This window comes from Fusarium mangiferae (genome assembly GCF_900044065.1).
Source record: "Fusarium mangiferae strain MRC7560 genome assembly, contig: FMAN_scaffold002, whole genome shotgun sequence".
Lineage (NCBI taxonomy): Eukaryota > Fungi > Ascomycota > Sordariomycetes > Hypocreales > Nectriaceae > Fusarium > Fusarium mangiferae.
Window position 1 is genome coordinate 3,671,911 of NW_024573922.1, and position 13,841 is coordinate 3,685,751.

The 13,841-nt window shown below is 48.0% G+C and overlaps 6 protein-coding genes across 6 annotated transcripts; 4 read left to right on the forward strand and 2 right to left on the reverse strand.

Annotated features, from left to right (window-relative positions):
* Positions 1-1,765: 1,765 nt before the first annotated feature.
* FMAN_05463 (uncharacterized protein) lies at positions 1,766-4,462 on the forward strand (the record flags this gene model as incomplete). Its single annotated transcript, XM_041827876.1, has 5 exons — positions 1,766-1,903; positions 1,952-2,292; positions 2,340-3,015; positions 3,069-3,169; positions 3,205-4,462. The coding sequence occupies 5 exons, from the start codon at positions 1,766-1,768 to the stop codon at positions 4,460-4,462; spliced, it is 2,514 nt and encodes an 837-aa protein (XP_041678795.1).
* Positions 4,463-4,558: 96 nt separating this feature from the next.
* Positions 4,559-6,130, reverse strand: FMAN_05462 (uncharacterized protein; the record flags this gene model as incomplete). The annotated part of the gene is made up of 1 exon (XM_041827877.1): positions 4,559-6,130. One exon carries the CDS (start codon positions 6,128-6,130, stop codon positions 4,559-4,561), a length of 1,572 nt encoding a protein of 523 aa, XP_041678796.1.
* Positions 6,131-6,981: 851 nt separating this feature from the next.
* On the forward strand, positions 6,982-7,447 carry FMAN_05461 (uncharacterized protein; the record flags this gene model as incomplete). The annotated part of the gene is made up of 2 exons (XM_041827878.1): positions 6,982-7,149; positions 7,202-7,447. 2 exons carry the CDS (start codon positions 6,982-6,984, stop codon positions 7,445-7,447), a joined length of 414 nt encoding a protein of 137 aa, XP_041678797.1.
* An 822-nt stretch (positions 7,448-8,269) lies between these two features.
* FMAN_05460 (putative translation initiation factor eIF-4A) lies at positions 8,270-9,572 on the reverse strand (the record flags this gene model as incomplete). The annotated part of the gene is made up of 3 exons (XM_041827879.1): positions 8,270-8,328; positions 8,377-9,417; positions 9,464-9,572. 3 exons carry the CDS (start codon positions 9,570-9,572, stop codon positions 8,270-8,272), a joined length of 1,209 nt encoding a protein of 402 aa, XP_041678798.1.
* Positions 9,573-9,871: 299 nt separating this feature from the next.
* Positions 9,872-11,422, forward strand: FMAN_05459 (uncharacterized protein; the record flags this gene model as incomplete). The annotated part of the gene is made up of 2 exons (XM_041827880.1): positions 9,872-9,964; positions 10,010-11,422. 2 exons carry the CDS (start codon positions 9,872-9,874, stop codon positions 11,420-11,422), a joined length of 1,506 nt encoding a protein of 501 aa, XP_041678799.1.
* Positions 11,423-11,637: 215 nt separating this feature from the next.
* On the forward strand, positions 11,638-12,648 carry FMAN_05458 (uncharacterized protein; the record flags this gene model as incomplete). The annotated part of the gene is made up of 2 exons (XM_041827881.1): positions 11,638-11,873; positions 11,925-12,648. 2 exons carry the CDS (start codon positions 11,638-11,640, stop codon positions 12,646-12,648), a joined length of 960 nt encoding a protein of 319 aa, XP_041678800.1.
* Between the last annotated feature and the right edge of the window lie 1,193 nt (positions 12,649-13,841).

The window sequence follows — 13,841 nt, forward strand, 5'->3', positions numbered from 1 at the left end:
GGGGATGACGATTGATTGCCTGAAACGCACTTGGAATGACATGCTGGTGATGAGATAGATCGAAGCTTGTCTGTTTCCGGGTGAGGTTGGGCTGAAACTGAGGTCCATGGTGAGTGGTGACAGTTCCGATGAGATTTAGTCTGGATGAACATGAATCGGCGATGATCTTTACGTCAACGATGTAATAGGAGACATCGCAAATGTCCAGAGTTGTCCAGTGCTTGCGCCTCGATGACCAAATTGGCCAAAGAATGCGAGCCTAAAGGGACTCAAGTCATGGTGCCTGAACAGTATGAATGCTAAGCTTTGTCTCATCAGCAGCCACAAGCGGTTGAGCAGCTTAGCTCCTCGGAGATGCTCATCAAGGAACACTCAACTGAAGATGGATTCGAGCGGCGTCGATATCTGAAACTACCTATCTTTGAGTTTGTGCACTGATAAGTGCCAGCCCTATTCATGCCTTACACTAGTTCAGCTGAGGTAGCATAACAACAACGTCACGACATTTACAAGGCATAAACGTACAGTTGTGGCATTCATATTAAGTTCACATTCACAAGTGATGAGTGTAACGTTTGCTCCGCCGGCAATGGGTTGCGGATAGAATGATATGTGACTGTAGTTAACTGCCGAGTTGTTGCAACGAGCCGTGTTTGACGTTGCGTTTAAGCTCATGGATCATCAAACGTGCTGCCGCGCGTATAAGTCATGTTACCTGACGATATGTCCATTGGACAGGGTCCAGGCTGGATTGAGAGAAGGGCACTTATGGAAATAACTGTAATATGCGGACATGGCCTTCAACTTCAGGCTCCACTGGGAACGCCCAACTGTTGCTTTACATGAATCCAAAAATAGAAAGTGAGCGTCTTTCTTGACGTGAACCTCAACCGGGTTCATATGGTGCCGGAAACGTTTAGCAGTCATGATGTTCTCCAAGTTATCCTATCTAGACCAATTGAGACTGAAAGAGAGTACTGTTTAGTACGCAACGATAAGAGTCAGTAAGCGATCCAGAGATAAAATAGAGTTCTTATCAGTACCTCAAAACATCCAATAGATACTTAGTTGGTTCTCTAAATTTTCTCTTATCCTCTAGCTTGTTAGAGTGGCTTGTTCTAACGACTTGTGCCGGGTAGGTTCTGAATAGCCTCCTCGGTTCAACTTACGTCGAGAACGAATTAGTCATGCTACAGTTTCAGCATGAGAGTAAACGTGATTGGTAAGCTGTTTTTGTGTGCTTTTACGATTCGCCGAGGAGGCTGTGTCCTTTTGCGTGATGTAATGCAATGGCCACTGCAGGTCTAATTGGTTGTAAACCACAAGTAAATCCTCATTGCTGCATTTAATATTGGTCGCCGCCTGTTGTCTCGTAGAGACATTCACTCAGGATTCTCATAGTAAATCTAGGCTCTGATGACATCTCCAATCTACAGGAGCCCAGTAAAGACCATTCGTTAACTCATCTCGATCAAGTCAAGAGGCAGAGTTATACATCTTATCAATTAGGATCCGTCGAAGGGATACCATCTACGAGCCCTTCACTTGTAATTCCTGCCTTCAGTCTCACCGCGTGACCTAGAAAGGTGGCGCTTTCCAAATAACAAGGCGGATCAGCACAGCCTGATTGGGCTGTCCAACAAATCAGTCTCTAACTTCTCCTTTCTCCTTATATTTACCTCCGATTCGTTTCTAACATGGACCTGCCGCATCATTGATGAAAAAACTGCACCTAAACAGTCGATACTGAAGTGTGACCTACGATATGTCGGGCTTTGAGATTCTCGGGGCCATTGCGAGCTCTATCGCTCTGACGCAAGCGGTCAAGGGGACAGTCAAAGCCATAGACTTTCTACGACAAGCCTCAGAAATGAAAAAAGAGTGTGATAGATTGAAGACCGAAGTAAGTGTGCTGGATGAACCTCATTATGACTTATACTGAGAATTACAGATACTCATGATAGACTACTTCATCGTGAAGGCGAGACAGCAGACAGATCCTATGATGCCAGCACAACGACTACTCGGATCCGCAGAATACCCAATAGTCACCTTAGCGACGCAAGAGCTTGAGGGGATTCTGGAAGAGCTCAATGAGATTGTCAAGAAATATTCACGCTCCGGTACGGCCTACGACCGAAAGCGATACACAAATAAGATGAAATGGTTATCAGATGTAAGCAAGATTGAGGAGCTTCGAGAAAGAGCTCAGGCTATGAAGTTCAACCTGCACACGGCAATGACGTTTCGAGTTTCTTCCATGGTAGATCGAGGAAATGTGCGACAAGAAGTGTGAGTTCTGGTCATACTGTCCGCTGTCTAGACTGACGCATAGGCAGGCTCTTCCACAGTGTGACTCAACAGTTAACTTACTATACACAAGAAACTCATAATATCTCTCAAACGCCGCCCAAACTACTTCAACCCCCCCATCCCATGCCAGAAGATCCAAGCACAAGTCTACAACCGTGGACCCAAGGCACAAAGGCTCACAACAAGCCCGACCCATCAACAACGGAAAGGGACAGAGTTACTGAGGACAGGACATTTCCCTCGGCACGCGTATCTACTCATGAAGTCCCTAATATCAATGAGGAGAGTCTTATTAGTGTCACAGCCATTCAACCCATGGGCATACGTTCATGCGGCCTGAAGTGCCAATGTCGATGTCACCGAGAACGACGAGACCAGACTGGTGCCTGGGCAAGCTCTCTCCTCTCTTCATGGATAGTTCGATATGAAAGGATAGACACCGATTACCAAAGAACATGCAGATGTAGGTCCAGCTTCGAATTCGAATTTCGACTTCCAAATTGGCTATGGGCAGGAGTCCTTTCGTTCAAGACATCGCGAGGGCCAGGTATTAGCTTCTCCTTACGTTTATCAAGGGTTCTCGAATCAGACGACAATTTATGGATGACAATGACGAATCCATCGTTACTAGAAACTCGCCTTAGAGAGGGGTTTGCGTACTTCCCGGACGACGTAGCTGGAGGTGTCTGGCCCTTGTTGTTGGTGAGTAAATCAGGTCTACAATAGCGTGATAAGTATACTGATACGTTTACTAGATAGCATTGAGGAACCAGAGTTCAGATAGCATGGAAATCCTTCTCAAGCTATGGAAAAACATATTGCCAAGTCAGGGGCTATCTAGATTCGTCCCGATACAGTATGCATATGATGGCCACAACTGATGCTGGGTAGAGAAATCGGATACCGACTGAAAACACATGCTGTTATATATAAGTGGACTGGAATGATTTCAGTGATAACCAAAGCACTGTCTTTTGTGCAAGATTGGGAAGACGTGGTCATGACTAAAGTTCACATAGCGGCATCAGAAGGTGGAGTGTTGGACGCGTTACGGGAGCAACCCTGGGCCATCGACGAACTCAACGAATATGGAGAGGCTCCAATCCATGTTGCGATTGGTTGTAACAACTTCAGAGGATTCGAGCAACTGATCGCAGCCAATGCTGACATCAATCGGCAAACTGGTTTCGGCAATACTCCCCTCATGAGGGCATCCTACTACGGGCGCGACACGATGGTAAAGAAAATTTTGGGGTACAGCGAGTGCCGGAGGCGTATCGGGCAAAGCACTGCAGTAGGCCAAACGGCTCTTCATTTTGCTGTTCAATCAGGATCTGCAACCTGTGTCAGATTGTTGCTTGAGGCTGGAGCGTCGGCACTAAAGCTCAATCAACTCGGCGAAACTCCAATGCACCGCCTTGCATGGGGAGAACAAGATGGCCAGCAAGAAACTTACGAGATAATCGAACTTCTGAAAGCTCACGGGGCTGATATCGAATCAAAAAATCGTGATGGTTGGACACCAATGTTGTGGGCATGTGCAAAAGGCAATGTCCCTGTCCTAAGAGCTCTTGTTAGGGCTGGTGGGTCACTCAGCGCCATCAGCTCACACCGACAAGGCATACTTCATCGGGCAGCTTGCTCCAACAATTTCGATATTGTCCATTGCTTAGCAGAGCAAGACCTTGACGGTATCGATCCGCAACTTCGAGACCTCTCCCAGGGCGAAACTCCCCTGGGCAGCTTGAACAGCTTGATTTGGATCCTTGGTAAATGTGTTGTACCTTCTGATCCTATGCCAACTCCAAATCAGCAGAAAAGTTTCATCAAGCTGTATTTCGACTTGTTGATACGAGACTTGGAGCGTCACATGTCAACTCTCCGGAATATTCAAGAATCAATACAGGACAGAGACCCTGAGACTACAACAGAACTCCTCCACATACTTATTAAGAGGAACGAGGCCAGTTTCCGGCAGGACCTCGTTGACTGGTATAGAGGATTCATATTTTATGTTTCAGATGGTCAGTGGGATCATTTGAAGCAGGCGATTTGCGACGAATATGATGAGACATCTGAGAAAGCTCAAAGGGCAGCAGTTGCGAGAGAAAAGAAGATGGCAGATCCTGAGATGAAGGAATTCTTTTAAGAGCAAACATGGAGCAACAGGATATTGAATTATTGAGTCGCGCCGGGCCTCAAAGTAACAGGTTGTGTATTCCTTCCAGAGCTAGCTATCTACAAATCATCTCTTCTCGGTGACTTCCTCCGTCCTTGTCTGCTCGTCGTCTCCCTGACCATAGAGAACATGATCAGACAAATCCTCGATCTTCAAGAAACACTTTCGGCCCTTGATAACCCAGAATCCAAGTCCAATGACCAGCATGACTCCAAAAACAACAATAGCAAAGTTCATATCTCCAACAGCTGGGTTTGGTGATCCTGGGAAGAAGAAGAAAACAGTCGTTATGACGGTGTAGATGATGGAAATAATGTTGACTGCTGGCCCTAATCTTCCAAGACCAAACTCTCCTCCTGCAGGTAGCTTATCTCGGCCAACGGCCATCAAGACAGCGATGGGGATCGCGTATGAGATTGTCAGTGCGATAGTGCTGACACTCAAGATGGCCGAGAGAGTAGTGCTCGAGAAGAAGTATAGGAATCCAAGGATGTTGATGAAAGCTCCTTGGAGGATCAAAGAGCGTGCGGGGACTTGCCAATAGGGGTCGACGTAGGCGAAGTAATCGCCATATGGTAGACCACGATCACGAGCAAAACTCCAGGTCAATCTCGAAGCTGAAGTCAGGATTGACACACCCTGACCAAACCCGTTGAAGGTGAACAGGGCGATCAGCACCGCACCTCCTTTGAGACCAACGACGTTCTGAACAACCTCGATGAAAGGGAATCCAGAGGGCGCATCCAAAGTCGTAGCAAGGTCTTGAATGCAGAACAGGCAGGCAACCAAGAAGATGAATCCTGAAATAGCACCCATCACGATTGCCAGAACCATTGTTCTCGGGGCATTTCGTCGAGGCGCGGGGATTTCCTCAACCATGTGAAGAACAGAATCATATGCAGTGAGGGCATACGCAGACTGAACGAGTCCGAGGAACCAAACGACGCCATCAGCCCAACCTGTTTCATTGATCCAAGTTCCAAAGACAAATTTCGGAGATTGATACTCGAGAGTTGAGTTCGTTCCAACGAGGATGGGAAGGGCGAGACAGAAGGCGATGAAGAGACCGACGAAGCCAACGGCGACAAAGTTGTTGAACCAGGGGAGGAACCTTTCTGAGCGGCAGCCGACGTAGTTGACAAAGGCAAACAAGATGTTGATCCCAGTGTAGACCAGAAACATGAGCCATCCGTTATTCATTCCTGTCCACTCGGGATCAAACATGAGTTTCATCGACAGCACAAACTCCGCCATGAATGCAATCTGCGAAGCAGACAGACACCACCACCCAACAACACTGATAAACGCCGTCAAGTAACTCGCAAACCTGCCCCACGAGGTCTTCCAAAGCTTGCCCACCCAGAGCGCTTGTCCAAGAGCCGACGGCATACTAGAACACATTTCACCAAGAGACATGGCGATACACACATTGCAGAGTGTGACGAGGACAAGGCCCCAGAGACAAGTAACAGGTCCACCGTTCTGGATACCTGTTGCGAGGGATTGGGCGCAGACTGCCCATGTACCGAGAATGCAGAAGGCGAGGGAAAGCATGCTCAGGGTGCTGAATTTACGGGTGAGTGCCTGCTCGTGCCCGAGGGCTGCGAGGTCGAGGGCATCGCGTTCGGCCTGGTTCATTTGTGTTGTTTTCTCCATGGTACGCCAGAGCTTGAGTCGATGGTCGGATGAGTGTAGTAGAGGGTTGTGATCATTCTCTGGCAGTGAGCAAGTAAAATGTATAATAGGATGTATATCAGATATGATATTGAAGTCGATATTGAACTATTTGTTGATCTACTACAGGACATGGCCGTCTTACATATCCATCACTTATCTTTTACCCCAGACTCCAATGTTACACCAGCCCGTGCGCTAGCAAACCTCCACATAGAAACAACGTGCAAAGTATACACCCTTTTCAGTTTAGTGCAGGCGATTTGGTAGGTTTCCGGGTGGGTTTCCAACTGGAGAATAGATCGCTTCCAGGGACTGCACGGGTGACTTGGCCGGTTGGTACCTTATCTAACGGTCGCATTACCTCATGGGTTTTGGAGGGGGCTGATAAGGATGGAAGTTGGAGATATTGGATCTAGAACGAGCCATTGGGGGTTGCTATTGGTTGTTAATCTACGAAGAGTTAGCTATCGCTTTAACATTCCTAAGAGGGTAATGGGGGACAGAAAAGGGAGGGGTCGTCATCTGCAGACTCTAGAGACTCGGTATTTATCACAGCTTCATATTTTATGAGCCCTTCATGATGGCTTGTGTGAATTCCTATTTCGAGGAAACTGTTGAGAATAGAAGCTTTCATCTAACTGTATGCGTTGTAGACTATTGAGAAACGGTCGTAGAAAGAAGTGTCCATTGAACTTTGCTCAAAGAGCTGTGTCTATAAAGATGAAGCTGTATTCGCTACCTCAAGTTTTACCATCCCAACATTTGTTAATCAACACATGCGCTAGTCACCTTTACACCTTGTATCAAGTACCATGGCCGATAGTGAGTCCAACACAGTGGTTGGAGAAGAACAGTACGAAGAAGCACGAAAGAACTGGCTCGACACAGCCAAAGTAGCCCAACAAGCCAAAAACGAAGCCAAGCAGAAGTACAACGAAGCCAACCCCGGCACACCCTACGTAGAATGGCTCTTGAGACAAGTGCGATACTATCACAAACCCATGTCGAACCTTAGCTGACCCCTACCAATAGAGTCCCGCATTCACCAGGGCCTACCATGCATTCGGTAAAGCTCAAGTCAAATTCGACGAGGTCTATCTCGAGTATGATAATGCAGCGGCGCAGGCATGGATTGATACGAGGAATGCAGAGAAGAAGAGGCTGTGGAATAGAGATGAGGATGGGACGCCGTTCTTGATCATTCTGCCGGAGAGTATTCCTGGACCGCGCAAGACTTTGGAGGAGTTGTGGCGAGAGGATCCAAGCAGATATCAGTAGGACCTTTGTCTTGGGAGAAGTAGGTACAAGTTTGTATTCCCGGGCCGAGAATTATTGGCATTTGTAAGTTGATGCCAAGTTATGTAAGGATTAGGAAATGTTTTTGACCAGATATGTTCGTGCATTAGTATAGGTATGCTTCTGAAGTCTAAGTTGGTCGAAGAGCAGCGTATTATTGAGGCTGAGTACCAACTACAGCCAAGTCCACAGGGCTTATGCGTGCTGTAGCTAAAATGAACGTCAAGCAACACAGTGTACTCGATACTCAAAACACAACCAGCACAAACACTTCGCGATATGTTACAATTGCAATCTCTTTACCCCGTGGGGAAGATCTCACGATGATCCCAAAAAGCAATCCATCACGTAAAAGAAATAAACTCCCATCATCTTGATCGTGATAACACAAAAAGCATGGACGTCAAAATTGGGCTTCGGCATTGACCAGGATCATCAGCTCGGCCCACCCACGTCAGAGATGGTGCTTGTACGAATTAGGAAAGTTCGGGCGACGAGACTGATAAGACGGGATCATTTGTTCTGTATCAATTTTTGGAATTATTCTGTTTGACTACAATGTCCCAAAGTTCAGGGTCCTTTTGATGCCCGTCTTCTTCATTTCTTTTTGGCAATCTGATTCTCTGCTGCACTTTGAATCTGGCTGGATTAGTTATGTTCAAAGGTTATGAATGTGAGATGGACAACCTACTAAGCATAGTACACGGCCCCCTTCCTCCACGCTCTTCACCACGTACTCGACGCGGGTTCTTTTCTCCTTATTTCTGATTGACTGTGCATGTCACTGAACTACCGACTCTTTGCTTATGCGATGAGGTCGGCAACGTTCATGGGCATTTCGTCGATCTGGGTAGAGTAGTACACTAAAAAGTCAGCTTCATCCATGACCAGACGATATCAAGGACACTTACACTCAATGTCTCTCAGGATGCGCACATCTTCGGTAGTAACAAAGTTGATAGCGACACCCTTGCGACCAAACCGACCACTTCGACCGATGCGGTGGATGTAGTTCTCTCGGTTACTCGGAAGGTCGTAGTTGATAACTAAACTGACCTGCTGAACGTCGATACCACGAGCCCACACATCGGTCGAGATGAGAACACGGCTGTTACCCTGTCGAAAATCCTGCATGATGCTGTCTCGTTCCTTCTGGGGCATGTCGCCGTGCATGCTGCTGACTGTAAAGTTCGCCTCGCGCATCTTGTCGGTGAGCCAGTCGACCTTGCGTCGGGTGTTGCAGAAGATGACGGCTTGCGTGATGGTGAGGGTGTCGTAGAGATCGCATAGCGTGTCGAATTTCCAGTCCTCCTTCTCCACGGCGATGAAGTACTGCTTGAGACCTTCGAGGGTCAGTTCGTCACGCTTGACGAGAATGCGAACGGGATCAGTCATGAATTTGGTCGTCATGTCGAGAACGTCGTATGGGAGGGTGGCGCTGACGACCACGACTTGAGTGGCAGGGGGGAGGTATCGGTAAACATCGTAGATCTGCTCGCGGAATCCCTTGTTGAGAAGCTCATCGGCCTCATCGAGGACCAGCATCTTGATGTGTCTGGTGCGCAAGTGTCGTCGTCGAATCATGTCGGCCACACGGCCGGGGGTGCCTGAGACAATGTGTTGACCGTAGTCGAGCTTGCGGATATCCTCTCCAACGTTTGTGCCTCCAATACAAGCGTGACATTGCACGTTCATGTAGTCGCCCAGAGCCATGACAACGGATTGAATCTGAGTAGCCAATTCTCGTGTCGGTGACAGGACCAGAGCCTGTGTCTCTCGCACCGCGGTATCGATGACCTGCAGCATACTGATGGAAAAGGTAGCTGTCTTTCCGGTACCAGACTGCGCCTGGGCAATGGTGTCGCGACCCTTGCAGACCTGAACGATCGCTCGAGACTGAACAGCAGATGGCGACTCGTATCCGTAAGCGTAGATTCCACGAAGCAAGTTCTCTGCCAAAACATTAGCTACCTCACGAAACTGACCCTCACGACATACCCTTCAGCGACATCGATTCGAAAGTAGGATGGACCGTAACCTCCTTGGAGGTGGAAAATTCCATCCTCTCATCGGCCTTTCGATCAATTCCTCCAGCGCTTTCAGCCATGATTTCGTCTGTTGTTGATGATTATTTGTAAGGTGAAGAATTACGCTTTCGCGATGAAGTTGGGGCTTTTTCTGGGGTCAAAGTTTTGGTCCGCAACTTTTAGAGCAAAGACGTAACACGCGCGCCGGATATTCTTCGGTGGGAATTGCACGCCTGAACGCCACTAAAACTCGCGACAGGCTCCGTAATTTTTTAAAGCATCAGGCTCATCTCAACTTTATCATCTTCATTTGATTGAGGATCATTGTCTTTCCATTTTGTGATACCCGCGAGAGCTTTTGTAGACAATTTTCGCAAAGATGCTTGTTCTCGAAGAGCAGCGCTACATCCATGAGGATCTAGAGCGTCTGGAACAAGGTATCGCTGATCGCATTCGCGATGAGCCCAGACATGTGAGTAGCTTGAAACGCTTGATGAAGCGTCCACTGACTTTGCAGATCCGTGATCGCCTCAACAGAGATCATGAGATTTCTCAATTATTAGACCAGATCCAGGTTCAGTCGAAAAACCTCCTCGACATCTACAAAGACGAAAACGGTGTCCGGTCGCAAGAGATTCAGCAGATTGATACAGGCGACCCTTTCGCGGAGTTCTATAAGCAGCTCAAAGGTGTTCGTGAGCATCACGAGAGATACCCATACGAGCAAGCAGAAAACTCGGAGCAGCGATATCAGATCAAGAAATCAGATGGAGAGCCGCTACCATCTATTGTCGACTCTCTATTTTCTGGAGAGGAAGCATATGGCCGATTTTTCGATCTCAACATCTGTCACGAGGCTTACCTCAACCTTCCCAATGTTCGACGACTCACATATCTGCAATACCTCGAGAACTTCGACAATTTTGCACCTGGACATGGTGGAGTCACACGAGCCAACAAATTGACGGATCAGTACTTCAAGTATGTCGGACAACTAGCAGAGTACCTCGAGAGTTTCATGCGACGAACGCGGCCGCTGGAAAACGTGGACAAGGTGCTTGCGTCGTTTGACCAAGAGTTCGAGACGGCATGGGACAAGGATGAGATTCTGGGCTGGGAGAAGGACTCACATTCAACAAACGCCACTGCAAAGGAGACCAGCACAGCAGAAGCTGTATGGTGCGAAGACTGCGAAAAGGAGTTCAAGAACGAAAACGTCTACAAGAACCATCTCACAGGGCGAAAACACGTCAAGGCAGCCGAGCAGCGAAAACAGCGACAGGAGCAAGACTCGCCAGCCAACGGCGCAACTGGAACAGTCTCAGCGACACGACTAAAAGAGCGCGCGGTAGCCGAACGAGAGTACAGAGTCAAGCGCCTAGCCAGCGCCATGAGCACCGAGCGAAGCGACACCAGAGTCAACGTCGAGCGCAAGCAAGGCATGACCGAACGCGAACGTGCCCAAGAACTCGAGAACTTCTTCAATGCCGAGGATACATCCCAAGAAGTCCAAGACGACGGCGAGGGCGAAGACGAAGACGGCGAGGAGCGAATCTACAACCCCCTCAAACTGCCTCTCGCATGGGACGGCAAGCCAATCCCCTTCTGGCTGTACCGCCTTCACGGGCTGGGTGTCGAGTTCCCCTGCGAGATCTGCGGAAACTTTGTATACATGGGTCGACGAGCCTTCGACAAGCACTTTAATGAAGCGCGACATATCTACGGTCTTAAGTGTCTGGGCATCACCAATACGACGTTGTTCCGCGATATTACCCACATTGAGGAGGCGATGCAGCTGTGGGAGAAGATTCAGAAGGAGAAGAAGCGCACAAAGGTTGATGAGGGAAGTGTAGTCCAGATGGAGGATGGGGAGGGCAATGTCATGCCTGAGAAGGTTTACCTGGATCTGCAGAAGCAGGGATTGTTGTAGATATATTTGTATTGTATGGTAAAGAACGAGGCCGGTGTCTCGGAAATAATCTGGGTTTATTACGTTCATGATGGCTTGTCTCATTACTCTTGAATGTCCGTGATAGCTAGTGAAAGGGGTCAAGGCATCATGACTTGATTAGTCATGACTTCATCGCCCCTCCAACTCACGCTCACACCAAGTAAACATCACCATCAATTCCATCATCAACAATCATGTCACAGCTCTCAAGACCCATACCAGCCCTTTACGCCGTATACGTGCTCCGTTCAACGAAGCGCCATGCATCAATCTACATAGGCTCAACGCCTCATCCCCCAAGACGTCTGAACCAACACAATGGCATGGCACGAGGTGGTGCAGTACGCACTGCCAAAGACACACTACGACCATGGGAGGTTATGATACTTATCACAGGATTCCCAAGTTCGATTGCTGCTCTGAAATTTGAGTGCGTAAAAGTCATGATGTGTGAAGTTTCTAGCTGACTGAGTTTTCACAGATGGGCTCTAACGAACCCTCATTTAACGACACATATATCAACAGAGGAACGCATAACGACAAGGGCGCCTAGGAAAAAAGGACAACGGAAGTCCCGGAAGCCTATTCACAGTCTGAGATCCGTGGTATCGAATCTTCATTTGCTTGTTGGCGTGTCGAGTTTTGCACGCTGGCCACTTACCCTGCACTTCTTTGTCCCAGAGCCCAAGAAAGCTTGGGATAGTTGGCTAAAGGCCAAGGAGACAACACCACGGGAGGGCATCAAGATTATGGAGGACTATGAACCAGATGAAGGGTCAAGCGGGACCAAATCTGCTGAGCCTTGGGGTATTCGCGCTCTGCCACTGGATTATGCGCCCATCAAGCCGTACGTCGAGAAGGCGCACAACGTCGTGAAGTTTGAACGAGAAGGGAACTGTGTCCATTGCCACGAAGCACTAGAGTCAGGAAAAGGACTTCAACCAATGTGTCCCCATGACGGATGCGAAGCAATGGGCCATTTGGACTGCTGGTCAAAACACGCCCTTAAAGGTGAACCAAAGGAGATATTGCTTCCCTTATCATGCACGTGTCCAAGCTGTGGTGGCAAGATTAATTGGAGCGACATGATGAAGGAGTTGACGCTTCGTGTAAGGGGACCGAAGGAGGTTGCGAAATTGCTTAAGAAGAAACGGCGGACGAAGAAGGAGATTGCGGCTGAAGTTGAAGCTGAGGAGGATATTTGAGATGGCTTGTTTTTTTTTTTTTTTTTTTTGCTTTTGGCGTTAATATGAAGATACCCGCTCTGCATTTTGTTAAGCTATTGTCAATGTTCAGTCTACGTGAGCATGCTTTTGATCAATCGTCGACCACAGCTCGACAGCTAGTTGTCATGGTGGTAGTGCAAAGTAAGTTTAAGCCCTCGCATTAAGGTGTTGCTGTTATTCTTCACAAGGACAATCAAGTTTGAGATTTGGGATACCGCTGGCTTCTTGAACATCACAATAAGCAAGAAACCTGAAACCTTGAAGCAAAACACCAATATTAACTCTGTAAAAGGACTGCTAAGTCCTTGCACAATTCACCTGAGTGTGTCTTTGTCATTCAGGGCTGAGGTCCCACGCTCTCCGCGAGGGGCAAGAAAATAACAGACCTTGATATAAGGTGTCAAAATAAACTCAGCAAATGATATCCTAAACTTAATAAAGGTATCCTAAATTTATATAAGCTTACCTAAGTCTTTTTATCATCTGGAATTAAGGTCCTCAGTTTTCTTCCCTCCCCTAGACTCTTGTTTGAAGCCTCACCCAAATCATCGTGTGCCCCGGTTCCCCACGCAATGATGCTGACCAGGACCCCGGCGTTTGTGCTGAACGTCATCTCGTCGTGATTGGCTCGTAAGCGGTCCATTATTAACTAACCCCTGTTCATTGAAAGTTCGATATCAGATTGGATTTTTTCTGGGCCCGCCTTTTGTCTCTGGGCCGCCAGACTTTTAGGGGCATGCCATCGCTATTGAGCGGGACAAAAGGCAGCCACACAACTGGACAAGAAATATGATGATGCCAGTCAGCGCGTGACTGGTTTCAATGTCACCCAGGCTCTGCCGCATTCGGATACCTCCTTCTCCATGACGACGTGGCCGTAAGATAAATATTTTCTCGTCTGTCAGACTTGTTCCCTTCGCATTGATCATGATATTAATGCTGAATGTGTAGGGTCACAAGCTGGCGATGCTCAATGGATACCAATAACCTCATAAGGCTGTGGCATTCTCCCTAAATTTAGCGGTTGCGTCGCAAATGTGTGGGTTAGAGTTCGACTAGACCCAGACGCTACAGTGACCGCGTGCCGACAAAGAGCCCTTCTTCCAAACCGACATCTTCTTTGTTCTTGACATTGGAAGCTACTTTTGTGGACATTGACGATGTGATTCTCG